The sequence below is a fragment of the Vicugna pacos genome, chromosome 3, assembly GCF_048564905.1.
Source record: "Vicugna pacos chromosome 3, VicPac4, whole genome shotgun sequence".
Lineage (NCBI taxonomy): Eukaryota > Metazoa > Chordata > Mammalia > Artiodactyla > Camelidae > Vicugna > Vicugna pacos.
The window spans coordinates 67,458,058-67,482,954 of NC_132989.1; the positions used below are offsets into that span (position 1 = coordinate 67,458,058).

Below are 24,897 nucleotides of genomic sequence, written 5' to 3' on the forward strand. Positions count from 1 at the left end.
ATTTGTAAGTTTGTTACATTTATAAGAGTTACTGAAGTATGTAGGTAGGTTTTTCAGTGAGATGAGAAAAATTTATATGTGGAACTTAAACATACTCAATTTATAATACATTACAAATTAATGTAGTATTTTATTATGTTACAGATTAATGTATTAAATTTATAAATTCAATTTTAAATGCTTAAGTAAATTTAATTAAGTTTGCCAATGAGATTAGATAATCAAAAGCTTAGACGTGGTTATAAATTGTGCTGTAATGAGTAGATATTTCTAGAGTATAGTAGGGTAATAAGATTTTTAAGTTGAACTTATAAACTTAAGATTTTGCAGTTTGTATCTTTAATTCATTCTGAGTTACAGGAGTAATAACCTGGGAGGGGAGTGGGAAGAGCTTCATGTTCCCTTTTTGAGGAGGTGAAATGAGTCTGACCTCCCTTTCTGCACCTGCTCCTGTGCCCCAGGGCTGTCTCCTGATGCTCTCAGAGCCCTCCTCCTGCGCCAAGAGCTCTCCGCTCATCCTGTGGGATTCTACTCAGGCACTGTCTTTTTCCCACAGTGACATGCCTCTTCTCTTTCCCGCTCACACCTCTGATGCCCTCAAGACCCTTGATCTCAGTGCGAAGTAAGGAGGTGAGTAGGAAGTGGGATAAATTTATCCTAGTTGGTGAGTGAGTGATATTTGTTCAGACTCCTAAAGGTGTTAATAAAATTCAAGTAAGGACTCTACTAACCTGGATGAAACTCTAATAGGAATTCAAGTCATGCTAAAGTTGAGTATAAACATTCAAAAATCCCACGTTGCAACTTGGGGAAGAGGGTACCATTCCCACAGTGTACATCTAGCACTTGGCCAGCCTCTCTCAAGGGCTTCCTGATTTTCACAACTTTCCCTACTTCTCCAGTTTTAAAAAATTGAATATATTTGACATATAATGTGTGAATTTAAGGTGTGCAATGTGTTAATTTGACACACTTGCATGTTGTGATGGCTGTTGCAGTGATATTTGGTACTTCTGTCACATTACATAATTCTTTCTTTTTAGTGGTTGGGATAATTTTTAGTCTCTTGGCAAGTTTGATGATGGTAGTGCAATATTGTGTATATTCACTGTACTGTGCATTAGATCTCTATGATTTATTTACTACTCATTGAAAGTTTGTACCCTTAAACCATAATAATTTTATCTCCTCACTCCCCATCCTCTGGTAACTTTTTTCAAAAGTTTAACTTTTTAGATTCCACATATAAGTGATACTGTACAGTATTTGTCTTTCTCTGTCTGACTTTATCTCAGCATAATATGCTCAAGTTCTGCTCATGTTATTGCAAAAGGCAGGATGTCCCTTCTCATGCTGCAATAATATTCTATTGTGTATATATGCCACATCTTTTTTTTAATTTTTTTATTGAATTATAGTCTATGCCACATCTTTTTTATCCATTCATCTGTTGGGCATTTAGGTTGTTTGTGTATCTTAGATATTGTGAATATAATGCTGCAATAAACATAGGAGTGCATATATTGCTTTGAAATCCTCTTTTCATTTCCTTTGAATATATACTTTGAGGTGAATTGCTGGGTCTTGTGGTAGTTCTATTTTTAATTTTTTGAGGAAATGCCATGTTTTCCATAGTGGCTGCGTAAATTTACATTCCTACAGGGTATAATGGTTCCCTTTTCGTCATATCCTTGTCAGCACCTCTTGTCTCTTGTCTTCTTGATTATAGTCATTCTAATCAGCAAGGTGAATCTCACTGTGGTTTTGATTTGTTTCCCTGATGCTTAGTAACGCTGAGCAACTTTTCACGTGCCTGTTGGCCACTGTGATGTGTCCTCTTTGGAAAAATGTCTGTTTAGTTCTCCGCCCACCTAAAAATTGGATTGTTTTTGATTACTGAGTTGTATGGAGTTTTAAAAATATATTTTGGATATTGATCCTTTATCTAATGTATGGTTTGCAAAAATTTTCTTTCATTCTGCAGGTTGTCTTTTCCACTTTGTTAATTGTTTCTTTTGCTGTGAAGAAGCTTTTGAGCTTGATATAGTCCCCCCATTTGTTGATTTTTTTGCTTCTGTTTATGCTTTTGGTATATCCAAAAAATCACTGCCCAGATCAATATCAAAGAGCATCTTTCCTAAGCTTTCTTCTAGGGGTACTTCTCTACTTTTTAAAAGTTTTCTGAAAGTTGCAAGCTTTCTACACTCGCTTCCAAGATACTGATGAGGGATGACTAGGAATAAGATAAGTACACCCAGTTGTGTGTTGGTAGATGTTTGACAATTAGTTCTCTAGAGCTCTGATGTGTAGTATTTTGTCAATCTCTGTGGTATAAATACTCCCACCATGGCCAATTTCATATTTTCAACAGTGTAACAACTGGCTCACAACTTTCTTAAACATTTAATGGTTGGCTGGCATGAACTGGCACGCGCTGGTTTAAGTACATCACTGGTTCTATCTAGCCTCTGATTGCCGGGAAGATGAGTTTATTATATATAATGTAACAAGCTCTCTAAGGTGTGGAATTATGTCCTAAAGCTCCTGTGGGCCCATGGTACTAGCATGGTCATGGACATGAAAGTATTGATTATCTCCTGCTTTGGGGGGAGCAACTGCACAGCTAATAGCAGATCATAGCAGAGGGAATTGTGTGGGTTGGGGGTGGCGCAGGGAGGTTGCCTCCTCTTTCCACCACCTCAGGGAGGCAGTGTCGGGGAGAATCTAGGAGCATAGAATAGTTTTGTTAAGTATACCAGACTCGCTGAAAGTCAGATCAAGATACTGTTAAGACTTTAGTTGATCAGATCTGGATGTGAATATAACACACTTTCCCTTTATAGCTTAGTGTACTTCATGTATGGATTTGTTGCATACTTCAGTGATTAGAATGAACTCCCTCAAGAAGAGGATCTGTAGCCTTCATGACGGACTGCCTCGTAAAGTGCCAAGGACTCCAGAGAAAGGACACCAAAATAGCTATAAAGGTAAAACCTCACTGTGCCGTAGAACGGGAGGGGGCCCAGGAGGGCCGGAGTTCCTGGAGGCCCTAAGGGCTCAGGAAATGACCTTTCGGGGGATATAAAAAGCAAGGGAGGTGGGAGAGGAGAGATGACAGCCTCCAACCAAATGGGTTTACTTCTCCTCCCTGGGATTTCTAGAATTGGAGATTTGTAGTTGTGGAACCGCAGGTCCCATGACACCAATATGACCCATAACTCCTAGGAGGGCAGCTCCTGTAGCAGGATTCTCCTGGGAGACTAGATAGTAGCAGTAGAGGGAACAACTGGTAGACAAGCTCAAGTTCTGGCTGCTCACTAAAGACCTTCATTGAAGAGCTAATGTCCTGAATTAGAGGCAACATACACCTGCAGGCTTTACATGTGGCCTGAAATCCTACACCTCTCATGCTGGTCATGCATATGCCATTGTATTTTCTGACTACTGAAATCATAGTAAAACACTGGTGACAGTGTTTATTCTTTATGATTTAAGATATTTCCAGGAATTCTGGAACAGGAAAATGTATTACTACCTAGCAGTATTCCTTGAAACAAAATCCTTAGGGAATTTATAAACATTTGCCTAGAATCTTTGCCTGACCAATAGAATGGGAGACAGGCTAGTGCAAAAATCAGGCAAGTTTCTGTCCTGTATGGACAGCGATGCTACTGATAGCACTGTAGGTTGAGTCTAGGTTGTAAGCAGCTTCTTGAGTTGTAGGAGGGCTTTATGATCCATATACACTATTGTCCTCGTCACTTTAGAGGCACTCAGCCAGCCAGCAAATATTTACTGGAAATCTACTACATGCCAGGTGCTATGTTAGGCGTTAGGGATACTGACTAGTGAGACATGGTCTTTTGCTCGCAATAAGCAGACATTCCACTAGGGGGAGCCAAATATATAAATAAGCTTAATAATTGTACTGAAGGTGCTGGGATAGTGGTCTGTGGGGAAGGTGTGTGTGGAGTGGGGAGATCATCAGAAAGAATTGGACAAATCTGCCACAGGATTGATCCAGAAATGTCTTCATAGGGAAGGCGTCCCCAGGGCAGCGTTTCTGAGGCTCCTTACCCAGAACAAGGAGGCTGCCGAAGCGAGTGTGGGGCTGTTGGGCTTCTGTGTGAAGCGAGCTGGAGAGATGGAAGATGAGACCTTGTGACTGATGCACACACTCAGCCTCACTGACCCGGTCGGAGAATAAAAGATCCCTGAGCAAGTGGAACATGGACATTGCAGGGAACAGCAAACACACCATCAAAGTCTGAGCCCCGTGGAAGCGATGTCTGAGTAACACGGTATTTAGAAATTATCTCCCCTTTATTGCCACATTCATACAAAAGGTCTGATATATCTGGGTGGGCAAAAGAAAGCCACGGTGTATACAAAGAAAGTTGGAGGAGGTTAAAAAATATATGGCTTTACTGTTTGAAGAGCAGTGACGGATCGTTTCCTCGGTTTAACTATCCAGGCGATCGAAATTCTGGGTTTGAAACTCTTGGAAGTCCTCTGGGATGGTGTCTGCAAACAAGAACAGGGGTGAGGGTGCGATCAGGAAGGCTCCCTCCTTCAAGAACAGGGGTGGGGGTGCGATTACAAAGGCTCCCTCCTTCCTGCATCCTGGTGCAGCTCCTGCTGCGAGGCCGCCTGCAGGGGGTGCTGTCAGCCTGCGCAGCAGCCTCCAAAAGACCCTGCAGCCATTTTCTACCTCAGACTGCTTTGTGAATTGCTGGCTTAAAGCCCAGGAGAACTCATTCACAGGCCTAAAGAAAATTAGCCGGCAGAGTGGATTTTGAGCTTGTGATGATGTTGGAACTGTATGAAAATAAAGGCTGCCTGTAAATTAAGCCTCACTCGATCTGTCAGTGAAACCCCAATCAAAAGCCAAGCAGTTTAATTCCACGAGTCTTAATTTCCTCATCTATCAAATAGGAAAAATGAGATCTACCTTTTACTGGATTACCCTGGGACTATCAGGTCTCAGTGAGTAAGTGGCATGAGCTTTGGGCTTCTGGGAGGGAAATGTGCTATAAAATAAGCTGGCATTATTTGAGTTTTCCTAGCAGTAATATTGTGCAGTAACAAGAATGTATGTTACCATTGCAGCGATACTTGAGGTTAGACCAAATGATGTTTTCCTGGGAGAAGCAGAACACGCCAAGCCGGCCTCCACGCATGGTGGTGTCTATGGTGACCCCGGAGTCAGCCACCAACTCGGAGCCTTCATAGAATCGCACCCTGCAAACAACACAGCCAGAGAGGGTCTCCGTGAAACTCAAACCAAGGTCAGGGTGAAGTGCCCATTGTGAGACCCCGGGGCCCCATTTCTTACACAACTGTGTGCAGCACTTTTCACAGACCTGGACTGTGCTCTCCTGTTCCCCCTTCCCTACTAGATTGGAAGCTCCATGAGGTCAGGGACCATGTGTCCACGTCCTCCCATTTTCTGTCTCTCCAAAGGCCTTGCACGATGTTGGGCACTGAGTCCAACTTGATGGGTACTCACTGAGTTAGAAATCAAGTACGACCCAGGACCAGGAGGCTTTGTGACTTCACTGTCCGGTGAGTTATCTTGTCTCGACATCTTATCTAGTTATCTTGCTTTAAAACTGTGGCTTTTCCTTAGGTCTGATTGGTATCATTTGGTAGAATCCCAGAGCAACGATTCTCATCAGGAGTGATAGCGCTCCCTAAGCAGGGTTGTAAAAATGTGTGGGGGCATTTTTGACTGTCATTGTGGCATTTAGTAATGACAGAAGCCAGGGATGCTGGGTGGCTCACAAGGCCCTGGAGTGAACAATCAAAACTTGTCCTGCATCCAGACACTTTTGGGGTGCACCTCTACGCCCTTGGGCAGGTGACAAGCCTGCTTATAATTATCTGGGCCTAGAACCTAACTCTCTTACTTGTGAACATCAGGCATTTTTTTGCACTAATATAAACTGATTTTCCAGGGTAAAGTGAGAAACTGTTGAGTACAGTTCACCCCTAAACAACTTAGGTTTGAACCGCATGGGTCCACCTATACGCAGATTTTTTCCCCCATAAATACTATCTTACTACAAGATTTGTGGGTGAGTCCAGATAAGGAGGCCGAATATGGGACTTGTGCATCTGCAGATCAGGGCAAGTCCTGGGACCAAGCCCCTGTGTTGTTCAAAGGGCAACTGCACTTCGTTTTGTTTGAAAATTAAGAGCTGTTCACCGTGTTAGGAATTCACATCACTGCTGTAGGTTAAGTCAAGTCCCCAGCACAGTGCTCTGTGGTAGAACATCACCTTCACAGTGGTTCTAGGCAGGTGCAAATGTCTATTTCATTGCGTGTTTCAGTGTGGTTGTGTCCCAGCCATGATTTTGTTGTAATTTTAGAAAATCAATCTGATCCCTCATTAAGAAGTAAGAATACTTTATATGTGAGTAGGTTATATTTTCTGTGGTTTCCTTTTGGGACAGAAGGGACATTTCAAAATATTTGTTATTTAAAAGGGGCAGTAAAATTAATAGGGCTGAGAACATGATCATCTTACTGTGAGACAGATTACATTTGATATAATGTCTCAAAGAGGAACAAAATATGAATTAGTCCTCAGGGTTTCCTTTTTTCCTACTAGGCAGTTTTCCTGCCCTGGTCAAGAGAATGCACTCAGTACCCATTCCTAAAAGCACTTCATAAAGCTGGAGTGGGTGCTGATCTGCAATTTTGAGAAGTGACAAAGTATACTGACTAAATGTCACAGATGTAGTCCTAAGGCATCCTAGCTTCTGAGAACAGCCTTTTAAAGTAGTCCTGCAGGGAAATAAGGCAGGTGACACTGGCTCACAGGAGGATGGGTTCATGCCGAGGGTGGCACGCTGTCAGGCACTGGGGAGCGCTGCCCTCATGGAGATTATCAGACTGTAAGGGGCTCAATGCAGCTGAAATATTCTCAGATAACTTATCACACAGGGCCCCGGGGGCCCACACGGGAGCACTGATGGGAGGCTCAGTGCACGTCTCACCTCACACAGGTCAGCATGGTTCAAGAGCCCCAGTTTGGCCCTCATGTCCAGGTGATCAGTCTAAGCTGGGGTGTCATCCTCCCACCTCTTTTCTGGGAACCTGAGGTCCCGGTGCGCCTTCGGGGACCATCTGCTCTGGGATGCAGAAGGAGGGTGGGCTTTGCTTCAAGTGTGGGGGGTGCGCCGCCTACCTGATGTAGCCCACCTGGGGCCTGTGCTGCAGGAACCAGCGGTAGGACACCTTGTCTTTCCAGCCCACGTTCCTGGAATCTTTCCACAGCAGCCTGACCTGGTCGCTGGTGTCCCCAGTGTGCCACAGGGAGTTGCGGAGATGCTCCCCAGGACCTGTCTTAGACTTAACAGCCTGGACAACAACACAAGCGAGGTCTTAGCACAGAACACACAGACCCTCCTCCTGCACCCCTCATCCCTGGGATGATGAAGGGGTGGGAGGTCATGGTTACCACCTGGCTGCCTTGGATCCAGACATAAAGCATAAATACTTCAGTGCCATTTCTACTGAGGTGACCCACAACCTTGTAGTAATCAGCACTGGCTAGTAATCCATAAACCCCTCCCATGTTTTTCCAGCTGTAAATCCATTGCTCCCACATTTGTCCAATGAGGACTCTGAATTGCTGCCTTTCCTCCCAGCAGAAGTGACAGAGGTAGCCTCTCAGCCCTCCTGTACGAAGTCGGCCCCATCGAGGAAACTGATTAGCCAGTTTCCAAAAGAGTGGCCTGAAGGTGTCCCCCCACCTCTTGGGCCCTTTTCCTGCTGCCGTCCTCACCGTCAGCCGCCCAGAGGTGAGCATGTAGCTCATGTGCAGGAAAGAAGGCCGGGCCCTGGATGGGCTCCAGTGTTCCTCGACTTGAATGCTGGCACAGAGGCATCAATTTCTTAGATGAATTAATGCCATATGGGAGAACACAGAATTTAACAGGAGAGTAAAGGGCCCGGAAGCAACGGAGACAAATACCTTGAGCTGAATGCCAGGTTCTGCAACAGCTCGGAACGGGGTGGCCTGCCAGTACGTCTGCTCTGTCTGTTTCCACATGACAACGTAGAAGCTGGAGCTGTCTTGGTAACCAAAGATAAAGCCTGCGTAGTCATCATCTGTCTGCGTGTTGACGTGGAAGGTCCCTTCGAAGTCAACTCCATTAAAAGCCGTGTACCCTGCAGAGATGAGTAAGATTTGAAAGCCAGACAAGCCACATGACTAGCTGGAAAAAGCGGATTCTACACAAGTGGTGACGGAGGCCCTGGACATACCCACTGCCAGGCCGGGATCGCTGTTCATGGTCTGCACGATCTCCATGCCCTGTGGAGAGAGTTGAAGGAGTTAGAGGGATGGAATGAGCTCAAGGAGGCCTGGAACCTCAGGCATCACCAGTGAGTGGACAGTGACATCTGAGCTCCCTGTAAAAATTTCATTATCTGAGGAACTGGTCTAGCTTGTCATGTGCTCAAAGACAGCACACACTTGCAAAAAAAAAAAAAAAACTCAATAGAAATAATTTTGCTAAAACTGTCACTTAAGCTGATTCAATAAGCCTTTAATTGGAGAATAAACACTTCTAATGAATGTGACCTGCTGGGTGACACTGGAAAATTTACTAAGCGTCTCTGTGCCTGCCTTCTTTAGTTACATGATGAAGAAGACACATGGGAGGCAGGCTGCTGCAGAGATTAGGAGCATGGCTCTTGGGTCAGACTGCCTCGGTCCCAAATCCAGCAATCTTAGCCGCTTACCTGCGGTGCTACCATGAGTAATCATTGCAGCTCTATGAGATGAGATCCCACCATCGGTAAAACAAGGCTCATGAAAGTGCCCTGTCACAGGGTGACTGTGAGGAATAAATGTGATGGGGAACACTGCCTGGCTTGCAGTCAGCACCGTCTAAATGTTGCCTACTCCTCTCAGGAGGGCCTGGGCTGAGAGACAAAGCTGAGCCGCCGCCAGCCCGGGGACACTCACCTGGTTCAGGACCACCCAGTTGGGATCGATCTGGGCATCCCCTTCAGGGTCCAGGACCACGGTCTGATAGGCCCTGAAGTCGGTCAGGGTGACCTCCGCGTTCTCCGGGCACACGTCGATCCGATCGATGACCTGGTCCTGGTCAAAGTCCGCCTCACAGATGTCTCCCACGCCATCGCCTGAGGGGGTGGAGGAGGAAGAGGGGGGCTCGATAACACGTACTAGCCCCAACCCCTTGCCCTGGCTCCACGACGGGGAGGAGGCCGGGTAAGGGGGAGAGAGCGCCCAAGCCCTGCTCCAAGCGAGGCTTTCAACCCATGTCAGGGAAGGAGTCTTGGAGTCGGCTGTGTCCAGGCCCCACCCTGGAGCCTGCGAGGTGGGCGGCTGAAGCCCACTGTATGTGATGGGGACAGAGGGGAGGCCAACTGTTCCAAATCGATCTGACAAGAAACCCTAGGTGTCCTCTGAGGATGCGGGTTTCACCAGCTGGTGGATCTTCAACCTGACCATATTATGTAAGCAAATGACTCTTGTACTTTCTAGACTGTAACATATAAAAAGCTGGGAAATTATGATCACCAGATTCTAATAATAATTTACGGTGCTTCTTAGGCTGAATCTAGCTCAGAGTGTTTTATCCAGCAGACCCGATGGTATTAAAACTTGAATTTGCATAGCTGGGGCTGGGCGTGCCCTCGCCGGATCACCACCGTCCTCACCACGCTGCTGGTGCAGCCCTGGCTCTGTGTACAAGGTTATCAGCTTGGCCCCTGTGGACCTCAGAATTTGCAAATCCACCTATGCTGGGGCTGCTGTGCCCGTGTCTCTATCTGGCTCCTGCCCTGGGACTCCTGGTGAAAGGCGTGAGCAAGGTGGCAGAGCAGCTCTCCAAGCCCCGGGCGGGAGCACGTGGCTGCGTCCCTGTCCCGCCGTGATCTCATCCTAGGGCTGCTCAGAAGCAGCTCTTCCCTGACCTGGCGTCTCCTAGTCATCTACTGTCCCCACAAGCTGTGGCTGCTCAGAGGTGGCGCCCCGGGCTGAGCCCACTCACTGTTGCTGTCCTCCTGGGCGGGGTTGGGGACCAGCCGGCAGTTGTCTGGTCCAGGGGGCACCAGGTCTGGGATGCCGTCATTGTCATCGTCGTCATCACACTCGTCACCAATTCCATCCTTATCAGTGTCCAGCTGGGCACTGTTAATGACCGTGGGGCAGTTGTCTGTGCTGTCCTGGTGCCCATCTCCGTCACTGTGGGAGGAAGGAGAGGTGTTTGCGTCACAGTTCAGCAGAGGACACGGACAGTCCAGGTTTCTGGAGAGAGGGTTTGAGGTCTTAACCAGGCTTAGTCTTTTATCTTAGATGAGGCTGTCTTATGGGCCTCAGAGACTATTTCCCACTTCCTCAAACTAATTTCTGTGATTACATGATCAGATGCTCCTATCAGTCCCTGGGCACGACTCTGACCCCTGACAGAGAGAATGTGGGAGGGGCGGGGGCCAAGGTGCTCCCAGGGAGTCCCAGCTCAGCCGCTCATCAGCAGGTGGCCCTTTGGGCTCAGCGTCCTCATCTGTTCAATGGGAGTAACAGCCTATCTCACAGGGTGGTTAGGAAGATTAAATGATTAGAATGTTGTGTATTACATTTTAATACATGCAAATGCCCTCCTGATTACCTGGCTCTTAGGAAGCCCTACGGTGTCTCCTTTTCTGTGACTTGTCACCATTTCTGGCCATAGACCAGGAGGATCAGATGTGGATGCCACAGAGAGGAGGGCAGGGACAGCAGGGCCTCCCTTCCCTACAACACTTCTCAGAACCCTTGTTCTCCACCCATCTGGTGTTTCTTCTTTCCAGGCCTTGCAGTCCCCTGAGGGTGAGTCTGCCCTGCCCCAGGTTTCCCTAAGTTGATGGAGACCTCCCCTGGCTACTCAGGACTAGAGCAGATACTCCTTTCACCGGCTCCACCCCCGGCCCTTCCTGGCTCAGCACTTGCCCCCACACACGAGATGCAGGAGGGAAGCCAGGGGCCAGTCCATGCCCTTCAGGCCACGCTTCCCAGGGGTCCCAGAGCCCAGAGAAAGTGAGGTCTCCCTGGACCAGCAGATGATGACAGGGCCCCAACAGTGGGATTCCTGGGCATGTGGCAGGGCTGCTTTCTAAGTCATAAGATGGAGCTATTTCCACCAGCAGCCATTCCATATAGCCCTGAATACTTTTATGCAAAAACAAGCAGTTTCTGTCCTCAAGTTCGTGGGAATTAAAATGTAGCGGAGTGACTCATTTTAGGCAAATATCTAGAGGCCGGTGGGACAGGATATTTTAGAAATCACTTGGAGGGCAATCAGAGTGCAGGATGACCTGCACCAGGGAACATTCTTGACATATACCATTGAGGGAAGTTGTCAGCATACTATTCCCACCTTCCACTCAAAAACAGACATCCTATGTCACACTGGCACTGACCTGCCTCCCCCCCTTGCTGTGATAACAGTAATACCACAGCTGCTATTTTCTGCAGGTCACCTGAGGGCGAGCACTATGCTGGGATTACCTATATTATCTTTCATTTTTACCATCACTCGTGAGATGTGAATTATCTCTAATTATCTCTACTTTGTAGATGAAGAAATTGGCACTCAGAGACTGAGAAGTATGTTTAAGTTCACGTAGCTAACGTGTACCTTGCAGCAAGGACACAGCACAAGGACAGAGGTGAGACTTTACAGGAGCTGTCCTTGAGCAAAGTTGGGCTGGAAAGCTCCTGTCTGGAGGGCAATCTCTGAGAAGAGGTTGAGAAGGGAAGCTACATTGCCCCCTGCTTTGCCTTGTAGGGTCCTTTCCCTCTCTCATCCCTGTCCCGCTGCCCCTATGATTCCCTACGGAGATGAAAGGGTTTAGAGGCTTGGACAGCAGGTGCCTCTAGGGAGAACTGCCCGTGCCTCTGTTCTTGATGATGTTCCTGTAGCATCTGGTCCAGCCCTGTGTCTTAACGTGGGACTCCATCCATATGAGGCTAGAAGGGTTGACACAATTCAACATAGAACAATTTCACTCAACTAAGGGGAAATGAATGAAAAAAACATTCCAAGGACAATGAAATAACAGTGATCCTTCCACAAACTGTCAGCTTTCCATTTTGGGACAATGGTGAAGCTTTCCTGAGCTGAAAGAATCTAATAGCAAAGGAGTTAATATCTACTGAGTGCTCTCTATGGTACAGAAACTAGTCCTAAGAGCTCCATTCCACTGTCATCCCCATTTTACAGATGAGAAAATGGAGGCACAGAGATTCGGTCACTTGCCTCAGGTTAGCTGATTTGTAAGGGAAGGAGCTGTGTCACTCCAGAGCCCATCTCTAAAGCGTCATGCTACACGGCCTCTCCTGTAATAGAATCTCAGTGGCTCGAGTGCCTAGTGACCCCTCCTGATGCTGTCACCTCCCCCATTCACGGAGGTGCAGTGACCCTGACCAGAGGGCAGGGCTGTTGTCCCGCTAGCACCTCCATCTACCCAGAGAGATGTCAAAGCAGCAAAAAGAAAGAGAAACCTTCCTCTGGGGTTTTCACCTGGCCCTGCGTAGCTGCGAGCGGTGCCATACCTGTCCTGATTGGTGTCACAGGAGTCCCCAACCAGATCGTTATCCACGTCAGACTGCAAAGAGAACAGAATGTGTTATCCATCCCTGGGCCTGTGTGCACAACAGCATGTTCCAGAGAAGGCAGACGTGGCCCATCATCATGGGATCTCAGGAATCACTTCTCTGGAATTGGGCTGGTGCAGACTGTAAAAGGACAACACCATATTGGTGTAGGCACGAGGCTGCATTTTCAAAAAAGCCTTCCAAAATGCCACGCTCCGTGGCTGGGCTGCCTACACACCAGATGAGCCGACTGGAGAAGGGCGCCGGGGCAGCACGCAGCAGGTGGAGACGGGGAGCTCGGGCACGGGTCGGAAGGGAGCCAGCCACGGGCAGGGGACGAGGCGAGCGGATTCTGCTTTGCCTCTGCAATTGGGAATCGAGCCCGAATGGCAGTGAGTCAGAGGGCAACAATGACTCCCCGCTCCCAGGGCTTTAAAAATATGTGACACATCATACCAAGTTATCCACAGGAAGGAGGAGAGAGAAGAGCAACCACTCATCGCTGACTGAACCTAATCTGAAATGTCCATACACAGGCTGCGCTGGGGTTTCAGGGACGAAAGGGACACACAGTGCCCAGTGGTGAATTTCCATGTTGCATTTTCCTTTCAGCAGAAAAAACTTGTTTTGGGCATCGTTAAACTCCTATTACTAACCTCAGAGGGACTTTGCAGCCTGTGAGATTAATCCAGAGGCCCTCAGATCTCCTGCAAGGTGCTTCCCATCACCTCCAAGCCCAAGCCTGCAACCTCCCCTCCGCTGCTGTCAGGGGTAAGGAACAGCAAACAACTGAGCCGGTGGGCTCTGCGGGTTCTTCTAGACACTGGTCTCAACCAGTCTTTGCAGAGGGGAGTTCAGCCTCGAGTCTGAATCCCCTTGGATCCTACGAACCTGGTTAGGGTTGCTGACATCAGGACAGCTGTCACAGGCGTCCCCCACACCATCTCCATCTCTGTCCCGCTGGTCACGATTGGAAACTTTTGGGCAGTTGTCTAGGATGTTTTTTATTCCTAGGAGAAAAGGAACGCTTCCCTGAGTCAGGCGAACATCACAGACTGGTGTGGAACACAGACTTCTAGATGCTGCAGACATCAGGGCCACCACCTTTGTCAGCAGGTACCTGGAGGTAATCTCAAAGGCTGGACTCTGGGAGAATTAAAAATGCACAGTGACCTAAGGCACTTAGCCCCTGAGTTAGAATTTGTCCAAGGTAACCAGGGCTATCACTGCAACCAGATGAAGGGGTCATGAGGGCCAGGTGGCTGACCCTGCAGAAGGAGGACCTTGTGGGTGTGTAAGCTGTAACTGGGGCCTCGGGGCAAGAGAGCGCTGTGCTGGAGCCAGGCCCAGGGTGCCCATCTCTTCCCAGCTTTCTGTTCAATCGTGTCATCTGGTACTGGTAGCCTAAAATCACTGGTGGCTGGAGGAACATTTATAGCCTGGAAATTGTCAAGTGCTACAACTTGGGGGATTTTTTGTTTTGTTGAGCTGATTTACCAGCACACCACTGGATCGGGGTCATCAGTCAGGCTTGTAGAAGGCGAGGCTGTGTTTTAGAGAAGTGTGGATATTCTAGAGTGGTGTGTGTGTGTGTTGGTTGGTGCGGCGGCGGCAGGGGGAGTGTTTTTCTAAAAGGATCTTCCTTTAAGGCCCTGTGATGTGATATGTTTTGCAGAAATCATGGGATGCAACCTGTATTTTGATGACAGTCGTGTATGTATCATGGAAGCTATACAGGAACACGTCTTTCCTCAAGTCCTGGGAGGCTCCAGAGTTGTGCTCCAGGGATGCCACTCACACAGATCACAAGACGAGGCCCTGCAGTGGACCCTCAAGCTGGGCAATGCAGCTGCCCCACCCAACAGCTCTTCCGAATGAGAGGGGCTGTCCGGTCTCCTGGGAAATGCCCGATTCTCTGCAGGAGGAGCCTAACCAGGGGCTGCAGCCTGTGACCCTGCTCAGTCCCTGTCGCTCAGTCTTCCCCTTCCAGGACTCTCACACTTGAGAAGGATGGCGAGGAGAGGGGCAGGTGCAGGCTGGGAAGAGAGCTGCCCTACAAAGACACACCCCTGACAAGGCACTGCTTGACAGGATTCCTCCAGTTTCTGGCAATGGTGTTCCAGAAACAACAGGGTTATTAAATAGGGGAGGGGGCCGTGGAGTCTCCTTCCACAGGAACAAGTGGAGCCATCCAGAGAGGGAAGGCCCTGAGTCAGTAATTCTATTCCTGCCCCTAAGAGAGAACAGGGGGAAAAGGACAAATGGGTCCCAAGTAAAAGACAAAGCAAGACAAACCCACCATCTCCATCCATGTCATCATCGCAGGCATCTCCTTTTCCATCCCCGTCAGTGTCCTTCTGGTCGTTATTTAGGACATTCCGGCAGTTATCACAGGCATCCCCAAAGATGTCCTTGTCACTGTTCCTCTGGTCCACATTGTGGGTCAGGACACAGTTATCCTAAGGGACCAGGAGACCAACATTAACCCTGTCTTTTACTGAATCCCTGCTGTGTGCCTGGTCCTGCCGTGGATGCCAGCCACCCTCCACCCCCAACTGTCAGGAGATGACAGAACTCAGGAGGCCCAAGTTTATCAACTTTACATTTTAAACATATGAGAATCTTAGAATAAAGTGTTGCGGTGCTCTGGGAGCGCAGGCATGGAAACTAACATTCGGGCTGACTCATAGAAATGGTTGACTTCACGGGCTCTCTTCCGCCAGCCCTGGTATGTGGCAGTTCACAGGCGCTCTCAGCAAAGCAGGCACCTACCTGCTCGTTCAGGATCCCATCTCCATCAGCATCGTTGTCACAAGCGTCTCCAATGCCATCTCCATCTGCATCCTCTTGGCCAGAATTTGGCACGTACTTGCAGTTGTCCTAAGTCGGAGGAACACAGCTCAGAGAGACACCTACATCTGTCTTGTCTTTCAGCTTACTGAGGTATAACTGACAAATAAAATTGTAAGATATTTAAAGTGCATAATGTGATGATTTGATATACATATATGTGAAAGGACCCCCCCATTGAATTAATTGACACACCCATCACCTCACGTATTTATTCCCCCCCGCCTTTTTTTTTTTTTTTGCTGAGAACATTTCAGTTCTACTCTCTTAGCAAATTTCCATTATCCAGTACAGTGTTATCAGATAGTCACCATGTTCTACATTAGATACTCAGATCTTACTCATCTTGTAACTGAAGGTTTGTACCCTTTTACCAGCTTCTCCCCATTTCCCCCCCACCCAATCTGTCTTAAATCAAAAACTATTTCTGAACTTGAGACTGACTGTGGCCGCCTGGCTTTATTGTGATGGCTGTTTTGCTACATTTGAGCAAAGCTACAGAGTGTGTGTGTGTATGTGTGTTTATATGGGTATGTGTGTCTGTGTGTCTGTATCTGTGAGTTATGTGTTGTCTGTATCTCTGTGTGTGTGTTGTGTTTATATGTATGTGTATGCATGTATATCTATGTGTATGTGTGTGTGTTTATATGTATCTGTGAGTCTATGTGTGCCTGTATCTGTGTGCCTGTGTGCCTGTGTGCGTGTGTGCGTGTGTCTTCCCCTTCTTGTTCCCCGTACCTTTTTGCAGTTCCTGGCAGAGCACGGCAGTTCTTCGTCAGGGTAACTGTCAATGTCCACGTCCTTTCCGCAGATGTAGCCGTCACCAGCCCAGCCGACTCCACACTGTGAAGGTAAAGCCCATCAGAGGCCCAGGAGCCGGGGCTGGTGGGGGGCTGGTGGCTGACAAGGGGCTCTGGTCCTGGGTGTGCATGCCCAGAGGGAGGGCCCAGAGCCAGAAAGCTTTGTTGGGTAGGATTTTAAAACTATTAAGTTGTACTCTGAATAGGCCAATGGTTCAAAACTCAAAAGGTACAAAGGAAGACAGAGTGAAAACTTTCCCCGTCCTGGTTGTTGGCTCAGGAGTCCAGGCAGTCAGCTGTCAGAGACATGCTGGGCAGAGACCAGCACACACACATACGTTCTTTTTCTCTCTCTGTCCTTCAGCACCATTGGTAGTACACATATATCCACTGCTAGGCAACTTGATTTAAAAAAATTAACACTATCTTGGAGCTCCTTCCACCTCTCTGCCTGTAGATCGTGTCATTCCTTTGAAGGCGCACAGATGCATCAAACAGAAGGTGGTGTGCATGCACCTCAGCTAATTCAACCCATCCTCTACTGGTGGGTGTCAAGTCGTTAAAACCCTTTTCTCCTGCAGATAGTGCTGCCACAAATAATTCTATACATTTGTCATTCTGTACACGTACTGGTTTCTTAGTGTGAAATTCCTGGTTCAGAGGGTATTTGTAATTTTGAGTTATTGTCAAAATGTTCTCCATGTGATTATCCAGCTGCTTCTCCCAGTGGGAATTAACGCACACGTGGGTGGTGGGTGGGGTGGCCGCTGTGGCACTCTCCTTACCATTCCTGAATCTAATGGTCTTCTAGGTCAGCTTCCACCACAGGGAGAACCTTCCAAGGTGCTTCACCTCTATTCATAGCTTAAGGTTCCTGCAAGTGCACTGCTGGGCCTGCATGTTCTCTAATTTCTTAGAAAAGTCTACCCAAGTTCCCTGCTACCACCAGCTGCCGACAGCAAGCCTTCGTTGTTGGCAGACTAGGCGTTAAGACAACAGTTATTCTATCCCAGACTCTGTAGCCATTTTCTCCAGTCTTTACGATGCTGCTGCAAGGTCCTTATTATCTCCTTTTACAAAAGTGTCAACTCAGCTCAGAGTGGCAAGTCTCTTGGCTCAAGGTCTTAGAGCTGGGACTTGAACTCAAGACTGTCCCAGTTCAGTATTTTTTGCCATTAATATTTGGTTAACGCACACTTAGAGTTCTCCCTCTGATATTCCATATCCTCGCTGGCCTAGGATGAGTGACAAACGCAAGAGAAAGGAAATCCTTCCGTAAGTGGCGTCCTGGGTAGGAGCTGGTACCTGGGAGCTCAGCCCAGGAGCAGGATGGGTGCCTGCAGGAGGGGCAGGCAGAACAGCAGGGGGAACACAGGGAGGGGGCCCTGTAAAATGATAGGGAACCAGCAAGGGGCAGGGGAGGGAAGAGTCTGGGGAACAGGGTCAAGGCCAAGGGAAGAGAAACTTGACACAAGTAAATGTTAAATTTCCTGCCCTCATTGATCAAAATAAAGTGATTTAAGACCAGTGACTTTGTAAGTCTGTTTCCAATCGTCTGCACTCTCCTGCAACCAGAGATTTAGAAGGCAGGATTCCAAAGCGATCCTTCCCATAACTCCCCCCATTTCCGCTCAATTGCTTCAGCAGGGCCTTGAGAAGGCCTGGAAAGTGCAGCCATGGGGTACAGTCCTTGACTCATTTGAATGAAGAAAAAATTTCCTTTAGGAACAAATACGTTTTTAATGAGCCATTTTCTGGCAGATTAAATTATTTTAGTACTCACACCAAGTGTATTCATCCTTTACCATCTGTCCTTGTACCTTATTACAAATTCAAAAACATATCAAGAGCCCCATCACCCACCATCCCAGGGGCGCTGTTAATTTGTTCACAGAAAACGCGGATTTAAATGTAGATATACACCTGCCTCTTGAGGGTAATCAACATGTCCAGTCAACAGGAATTAAGGGAATTGGTTGATTTTTTTCTCCCCCTTTGACCCAGCTTGTTCCCTCATCAGCACCTCGGTTACGGATTATCCGTATTGTTGGAGAGAGCTGACATCATTACAGTTAATTCTTTAGCTGAGTTTTGATTCTTCTCATTTTCCTATTTCAAAGTGATATGCTCACTGTAGGAAATTTTGCGAACAGAAAGGTAAAGAAGTCTGAATTTGAGGTCTAAAGAAGAGGGAGAAAGTCTCCCAGCATCCATCCGGCCGCTCAGCGTGATCACTGTGAACCCGTGAATACCAGACCCCAAAGGGCCTGGCTCCCTGGGGAGGAAGGAGGCGGTGAGGCAGTGAAGATGGTTGATTTAGCAGTGTATCTAGAATCCCCGAGGACTCTGGAGCCTGGGGTTTGGGGACGGATGCCAAGACCGAGCCTCCTTCCTTACCAAGGGCCCACTACACACCTGCCTGGCAAGAGACCCACGAGAGGCTGCAACTGCCCCACCCTCTTCCCGGCCTCCTCCTCCCCAGGCTGGCTCCGGGCTGAGAACCTGGGAACCAAACAGGAAGGAGCGTGGGCACCCACGGAGCTGGTCCTGAACCTGGCGCAGGTGGACAAGCACTGCAAGAAACAGGAGGTTTTTCTGCCAGGGTTTATGACAGCAGCCCACCACCCATCACTGTGGCTCACCTCCGGGAGTATTAAGCCAGATTGTGAAACTGGACATCTTCAGGGTGAGGACAGTTAGAAATGGCAGCAGTGTGCTGATACCAACAATGAGCTAGGGCAGCGGCAGGAAGGGAGGGGAGGAGGCTCTTTCCCCTCCAGCTGCTCACAGAGGGTGCTTGGGAGCTGGGGCTCCATGGGGGACTCCACCCTGAGGCCCCCGAGGGGATGGGGTCAACCCTCAGCCAAGTGGGAGAGAAAAGGCAGCCGATGGTTAGGGGGCCTTCAGATTGCTCCCTACAAACTCAGTTGACTTCCACTACATCCTTTGTTTATTTTGATGGAAATGTTTTCATTGTTGGGTATTTTTACTCTGATGCAAGTAGAAACTGGAGAGGGTTGGTGTTTCAAACGGAGAGAGAAAATGACAAAGCAAGTAACAAGTGACTCACCACGCACATCACATCCCCCTGCCTCTCCTCGATGCACTGTGCATTCACACTGCAAGGGTTCAGTTCTGGGTTTCTGCAGTTTCTTTCCATTTTGCATCCCCTCATCTGATCCCCGATGTATCCTGGTTTACAAGGCCCACAGCGATAAGATCCCTGCAGGGAGCAAAGCGAGACAGTGAGCCAGGAGCTCAGACCTGTGAGCAAAGGTACTGTGACTGTATGTATTTTTATATGTACTCGACGAGGCCAGGATGAAGTGAGCCCCCTGCCTGCCTGTGCTTCCCTACGTCTTATGAGATCGTGTGAATACTGGGGAAGACACCACCAGGCTGGAAGCTGCAGCAGTCCACAGAGGCATGCAGGAATAGAACCGAAGGCAGAAGAAGGCTGCTGGGCAAGCCAGCATCACTTTGACTTGCCCACTGCACTGTGGAGGGCTGAAGGCTCCAATGAAGTCCTGGGAGGTGGAGTGAGAGAATTCACTCTGGGGACAAGGGACAGTGGTTTGATTAAAGAGCAAGTTAGAAAGTTATGTTTTTTTTTTAAAGTGACAAAGGTACAGAGAAATGTCAGTGGCCTTGCCCTGAAATTCTGCTGTGGCAGAAACCTGGCAAATGAGCTATCAGCTCCATTGCAATGGCACTTTCAGGACAAGCCTGACTTTTTTTCAAGTTAGTTTTACTGAGATAGAATTTACGTATCATGAAAGAAACCCATGTAAGGCACACAATCCAATGATTTCAGTTACTAACTACCCCTTTATCCCCAAGTCCAAAGGATGCCCCCTCAGTGATCTTTCTGGATCTGTCGGCCTCACTGGGCCACCCACTCTGGTCAGTCCTCTCCTTTCCTTTGTTCCTGTGATCTTTTTCCTTTGCCTGCTTCTTCACTTTTGAGGTTGTCTGGAGTTCTGCTTTCTAGACAGTTTCACTGTCGACATTTCTCCTCCCTATGGGGGCTTTAGTTATTCCCTTCATATCAGTGTCTTGCAAATCTATTTCTGCAGACTAGCTTCGTCCCAGTAAAAATCTAAAAAGCAGTAAGTCCCGGTGTATTCCTCGGCAGTACAGCGTTGCGGACACAAAAAAGGGATCTGCAGCCAGACTGGACATCTTATGAGATGTGCGGCTTTAGCCTAATTACTGAACTCTCCTGTGCCTCAGTTTCTTCAGCTGTAAAATGGGGATAATAATTGTGCCTATTGACAAGGTTGTTGTGAGGATGAAAATTAAAAACCTTTCCCAGGAACATATAGCAAGTGAGAAGCAGTCCTATAGAGAATCAGAGCATCTTCCACAGACAGTCGACTGGGCTACACCTACCATCTGGGAAACAGTCAACAGGAACGTGCAGAAATAAAACCCATATCTGAATGGTTAAATTTTAGACCTCATCCCACCCAAGTGCTAAGCATTTTAATTTAATACAAATGACTTTGAAAACTTCTATGAAAATGATAAATACCATTTGGGAATTATGTTGTTACCAATAAAATGCATATTCTGGAATACTGAACTATTAATACACACTAAGAAGCTCTTCAATATTTTTTTCAGGGTTGGAAGTAGTTAGGTTCATTTATTTATTTTTAGTGGAGGTACTGGGGATTGGGCCCAGGACCTTGTGCATGCTAACATACTAACATACGCTCTACCACTTGAGCTATATCCTCCCCCAAGAAGCTCTTCAAATTAAAAAATACAAGAATGATAATATTTTATTCACTAAATATTCATCTAAAAGCCCAATACTGCCACTTTGGTGGAAGATAAAGAACAAATTTGGCATTTATAAAATTATTCTTATATTAAAAATTACTTAAGAAATTACTCATGTTAAAAATTGTTTTCAGCACAAACTTTTATCCTCATTTGCTAATCAAATATATTATGCCCATATGTTCTCTGTGTATTTGGGGGTTATGATTTACAAACATGCACTTCTTTTAGTAACTGGTCTTTGAAAACAAGAGCCATGAAAAATACTTACCAAAGTGTTGATACAGATAGAATTGAGAACACATGCTCCATTTCGACACTCATCAATATCAGTGCAGACCTAGCGCAGAAACGTTTAAAAAGACACTCTGTTTAAGTAGAAATGCAAAGAAATTTTGCTTTGTTTTGCTATCTTGTGCAAAGTGATGACACGGAATTTCAGTTAGGATGGGGATCAGAGCATCACATTCACCATCTCCCTGTGTTTGTACCAGTCTGTACTCAACCTACTTTCAAGTGATAGTTGATGACCTGGTATTTAAAGTTGTTCAGAAAAGACAACTTACATGATTAATCTTTTCCACAACCTTTTAGTGAGGAAGGTTCTTCTTTATCTTGCTTGGAACTTGATGCACTTCTTCTATCTGACGGTTCCCATCTTTCTTCAATTCTGAAAAATCCTTGGCTTCCCTCTGCTATTTTTTTTTTTAAAGGAGGTCCTGGGGATTGAATGCAGGACCGTGTGCATGCTAAGCTCACGCTCTACCACTGAGCTGTACCCTCCCCCCCATTCTTTCCATTCTTTCTTTGTAACTATAATTTTAAAATACTGTATTTTCTCAATCTTTTCTTTTGACTCAACCTCTCGTCCCTGTTTTCCGTATCTTTATTTCTCTGTGCTGCATTCTGGATGATTTCTTAGATCCACCTTCCAATTTATAAATTCTCTGCTAGCTGTCTTGCCCATCTATTAAATTTTTAATGTCAATGGTTATATTTTTCATTGAATAAACTTTACTGGCTGTTTTTCAAACCTGCCTGTTTTTTTTTTTTTTCCCCACATTGCCCTATTACTTTATATTGTCATGTTTCCTCATGGTAGCTTCTTCATAGAAGTTGTTTGTTTTTTTTTTTTAATGAGCACATCCTTGGTGGCCCCACTTTTGCTGTGGGCATCCCACTGGCCTGAACTGCGGAGTCTCTTTACAAAGTGATTTGGCTTTGACATTAGCTGGGGCCCTGGGGATTTGGGGATTTTACTGCTCCAGGGCTGGTTTTTACATCAATTTTTTGGCTTGTACATGGAATACACCGTGCATTCTATATGGAAGATAGATTTGGAGCTCCTGACTGTATTTTGTACAAGCTTGGAGCTTTGCTTTGTTGTGGGCAATTTTCATTTTCATCAAACCATGCCCAAAGCTGACATCAAGCTTCCTGTTGATTTGGGGGGTAGAAAAGTTTTCTCATCTCCTTGTAATGAGTGGTAGCTCTTTGAGGCTCCTGGTTTCTTCAGGGGTGTTAGGTCTTTCTAAAGGTTCAAGACTACACCTGCTATTCCCACTAGTGCTGGAACCCCAGTTCCCCACTTGGAGGACTTACAACCAGCTCCCACCTCCCATGAGCTGCCATGGCATCAGCTTCCACCCACAGCTCTGACTCTGAGCTCCCTCTTGGTTTCCAGAACCTGCACATTTCCTTTTATTTCTTTTGATACTGGTGATGCACTAACACTTGTTAAATTTCTGCAAGTTGGCTCACTTCTACTTGAGTTCTGTCTACCACATCGCTAGAAACCCACTAAAGCACCTTCTATTTCGTTCTGTCTAGTTTCCTTGGTTTAGTCTTGGAGATTTTGTCTTTAGAGAAGGGGAAGAAAAACTTGAGGTCATTACTCAAATGGCTTCTTGTCACTCCCATGTGTCTAGCTTGCTTCCTTTATCTAGTCTAAAAAAGGGTGCCCCCTAGAATCCTGTGATAGGCAGCTAGGAGATAATGAACCCTGCCATTCTTCAAAGCTAATAATTTCCCTAAGGTAGTAAAATATATTTATAGACCGACCATTTTTGAGGGCTGAAAACATCAAAAAGAATTTCACAGTCAGGCAGTTAAATAATGACCAAGATCTAGTAGAACATTTGGAAATAAACGGAGACTGTCATGAAGTGCGCAAGTGCTTTATGGCAATTTACAGCTTATGTAAGAAGAAAGGGGGTTTTCCTCGGGGGATTATTTCTACTCTTGAAATCCTCTCATCTCTGTAACAGCTTCTGATCAGCAACACTGACTCTATAAAAATGACCTAATTTTTCAAAGCTTGTATTTGTTTCGCCTGTTCTCAAGTCGTTCTGTGGGACAAAATGTTCAAATGGCTACCAAGAAAATAAGCCTGAAATCACCCCATGTGTTCAGCATCAGCACCCCATTCACTGTAATTCTAAGGATACTCAATTATCCCAACTTACTAGCTTCCTCCCACCAGCGACGATGAACATAAATATTCAGAAATGAGCTAGAAAACTTCCTAACGTGCCCACATACACATGACACTCCAGATGGCATTGGTGGCTCAAGGAGCAAAGGGTCATATGGAAAGAGGTAGGAACCAACCAAAGGTTTTCAGTTGAGAATTAAAGATTAAAAGACTCTAACTTCAGCTCACCTGCTTGTTTGTCTTGGCAAAACTGATCCCCACCCCCTGCACCGTGGGCCCTGTGAAGCCCACCGGGCAGGAGTCACATCTGAAGCCGGGAGCCAGGTTCACGCAGCGCACGCCCGGGTAGCAGGGATGGTATTTGCACTAGAGAGAAACAAAAGTCTTGTCTTTAGCCACATGAGAAATACTCTCAAACTTTCATTCGTCTCTTTGCACATGCTTGTTTACTCATTCAACTATCCACTTTTTGGTGGTCGAAGTGATAAAAGGAAATAAAGGCTTCCAATTTCACAGTTCCCTGTGGACTCCCTGCCCCTCACTGTCCGGGGGTTGCCTTGTTGTGGGCTTTGCTGTATTACAGAGTAACGCACAGCCAAGTGCAAAGGGTCCGTCATGTCAACCAGCCCACTCCCAGTATAAATTCCTTGGGAGGTGAAAATTTCTGTAAGAGGACGGTGCTCCTGGACCACTTGTCAGCTGGCTCTTATCTGAGTCCAAGGGCATCATCAAACCAACTATTCAAACAAAAAGACCTTGACAAGACAAAGCCAGGACAACTGTTTCTTCAGTAGGATGGGCTCGGCCAGGATCTGTGTCCGCCTTCACGCCCTATCAAGTCCATTGCCGTTCCAAGGCTCTCAGAGTCCCGGAGATTCATTCTGATTTTTTTTTTCCTTACCACTTCAACTAATGTAAAAAACATGACCACTTCCTGCCCTTTCAAATGGAGGAAAATTCCAGCTCACAGATAAAAACCAGATGCAGTTCTGAGAAACATGTGCAGATGTTTCTCCCATCGAGGGCGTACTGGAGGCCCCTGGGACTGCTCACTACCTGCTGAGCTAATGAGCCACCTCAAGCCTGCAGCTTCGATGCATGTGATGAACTAAGCTCCTCCAGCTCTCCTCTGGCCTGATGGGAGGGGAAAGGCACATTCTGGGGGCAGCCTTGCCACATACTGTGAACACTGCTTTGGGGCTGGAGTAGTGACTGGCTAACCGTGGTCCTGAAACAGTCTCCTTCAGAGGCTTGGTCGGCCGGCCAAACAGCCTGTATTCGCTGTGTGTGTCTTCCTGGCTCCATCTCTGGGCACCTTTGGTTACCACAGGCCACAGGGCCACCTCAAAAGGTCCTGATGGTTTGAAATTCCTCTCTGCTCCCCTATTTAAGGAAGCCTGGAGAAATC

General features: G+C 47.0%; 1 protein-coding gene and 1 long non-coding RNA gene across 3 annotated transcripts in view; one reads left to right on the forward strand and one right to left on the reverse strand.

The window, feature by feature from the left end:
- The first annotated feature begins 389 nt into the window (after positions 1 to 389).
- On the forward strand, positions 390 to 14,936 carry LOC107034332 (uncharacterized). 2 transcript variants are annotated; one of them, XR_004188312.2, is made up of 8 exons: positions 390 to 630; positions 2,844 to 2,987; positions 4,039 to 4,301; positions 5,110 to 5,288; positions 5,464 to 5,565; positions 13,230 to 13,388; positions 13,632 to 13,743; positions 14,293 to 14,936. It is a non-coding gene; the product is annotated as an uncharacterized lncRNA (long non-coding RNA). The 2 variants fall into 2 exon arrangements; XR_012071364.1 differs by lacking the exon at positions 13,230 to 13,388.
- The window catches only part of THBS4 (thrombospondin 4), a 41,840-nt gene continuing 21,247 nt past the window's right edge, over positions 4,305 to 24,897 (reverse strand). Inside the window, exons 8-22 of the mRNA XM_006197608.4 lie at positions 23,718 to 23,855; positions 21,327 to 21,395; positions 19,338 to 19,490; positions 16,206 to 16,310; positions 15,390 to 15,497; positions 14,917 to 15,076; positions 13,509 to 13,627; positions 12,576 to 12,628; positions 10,033 to 10,226; positions 8,982 to 9,160; positions 8,276 to 8,324; positions 7,983 to 8,179; positions 7,194 to 7,366; positions 5,102 to 5,241; positions 4,305 to 4,524 (exon numbers count right to left, since the gene is read on the reverse strand). Of these exons, the coding sequence (XP_006197670.1) occupies positions 4,463 to 4,524; positions 5,102 to 5,241; positions 7,194 to 7,366; positions 7,983 to 8,179; positions 8,276 to 8,324; positions 8,982 to 9,160; positions 10,033 to 10,226; positions 12,576 to 12,628; positions 13,509 to 13,627; positions 14,917 to 15,076; positions 15,390 to 15,497; positions 16,206 to 16,310; positions 19,338 to 19,490; positions 21,327 to 21,395; positions 23,718 to 23,855 (1,899 nt within the window). The 3' untranslated portion in view covers positions 4,305 to 4,462. The remainder of the gene's footprint in view (positions 4,525 to 5,101; positions 5,242 to 7,193; positions 7,367 to 7,982; positions 8,180 to 8,275; positions 8,325 to 8,981; positions 9,161 to 10,032; positions 10,227 to 12,575; positions 12,629 to 13,508; positions 13,628 to 14,916; positions 15,077 to 15,389; positions 15,498 to 16,205; positions 16,311 to 19,337; positions 19,491 to 21,326; positions 21,396 to 23,717; positions 23,856 to 24,897) is intronic.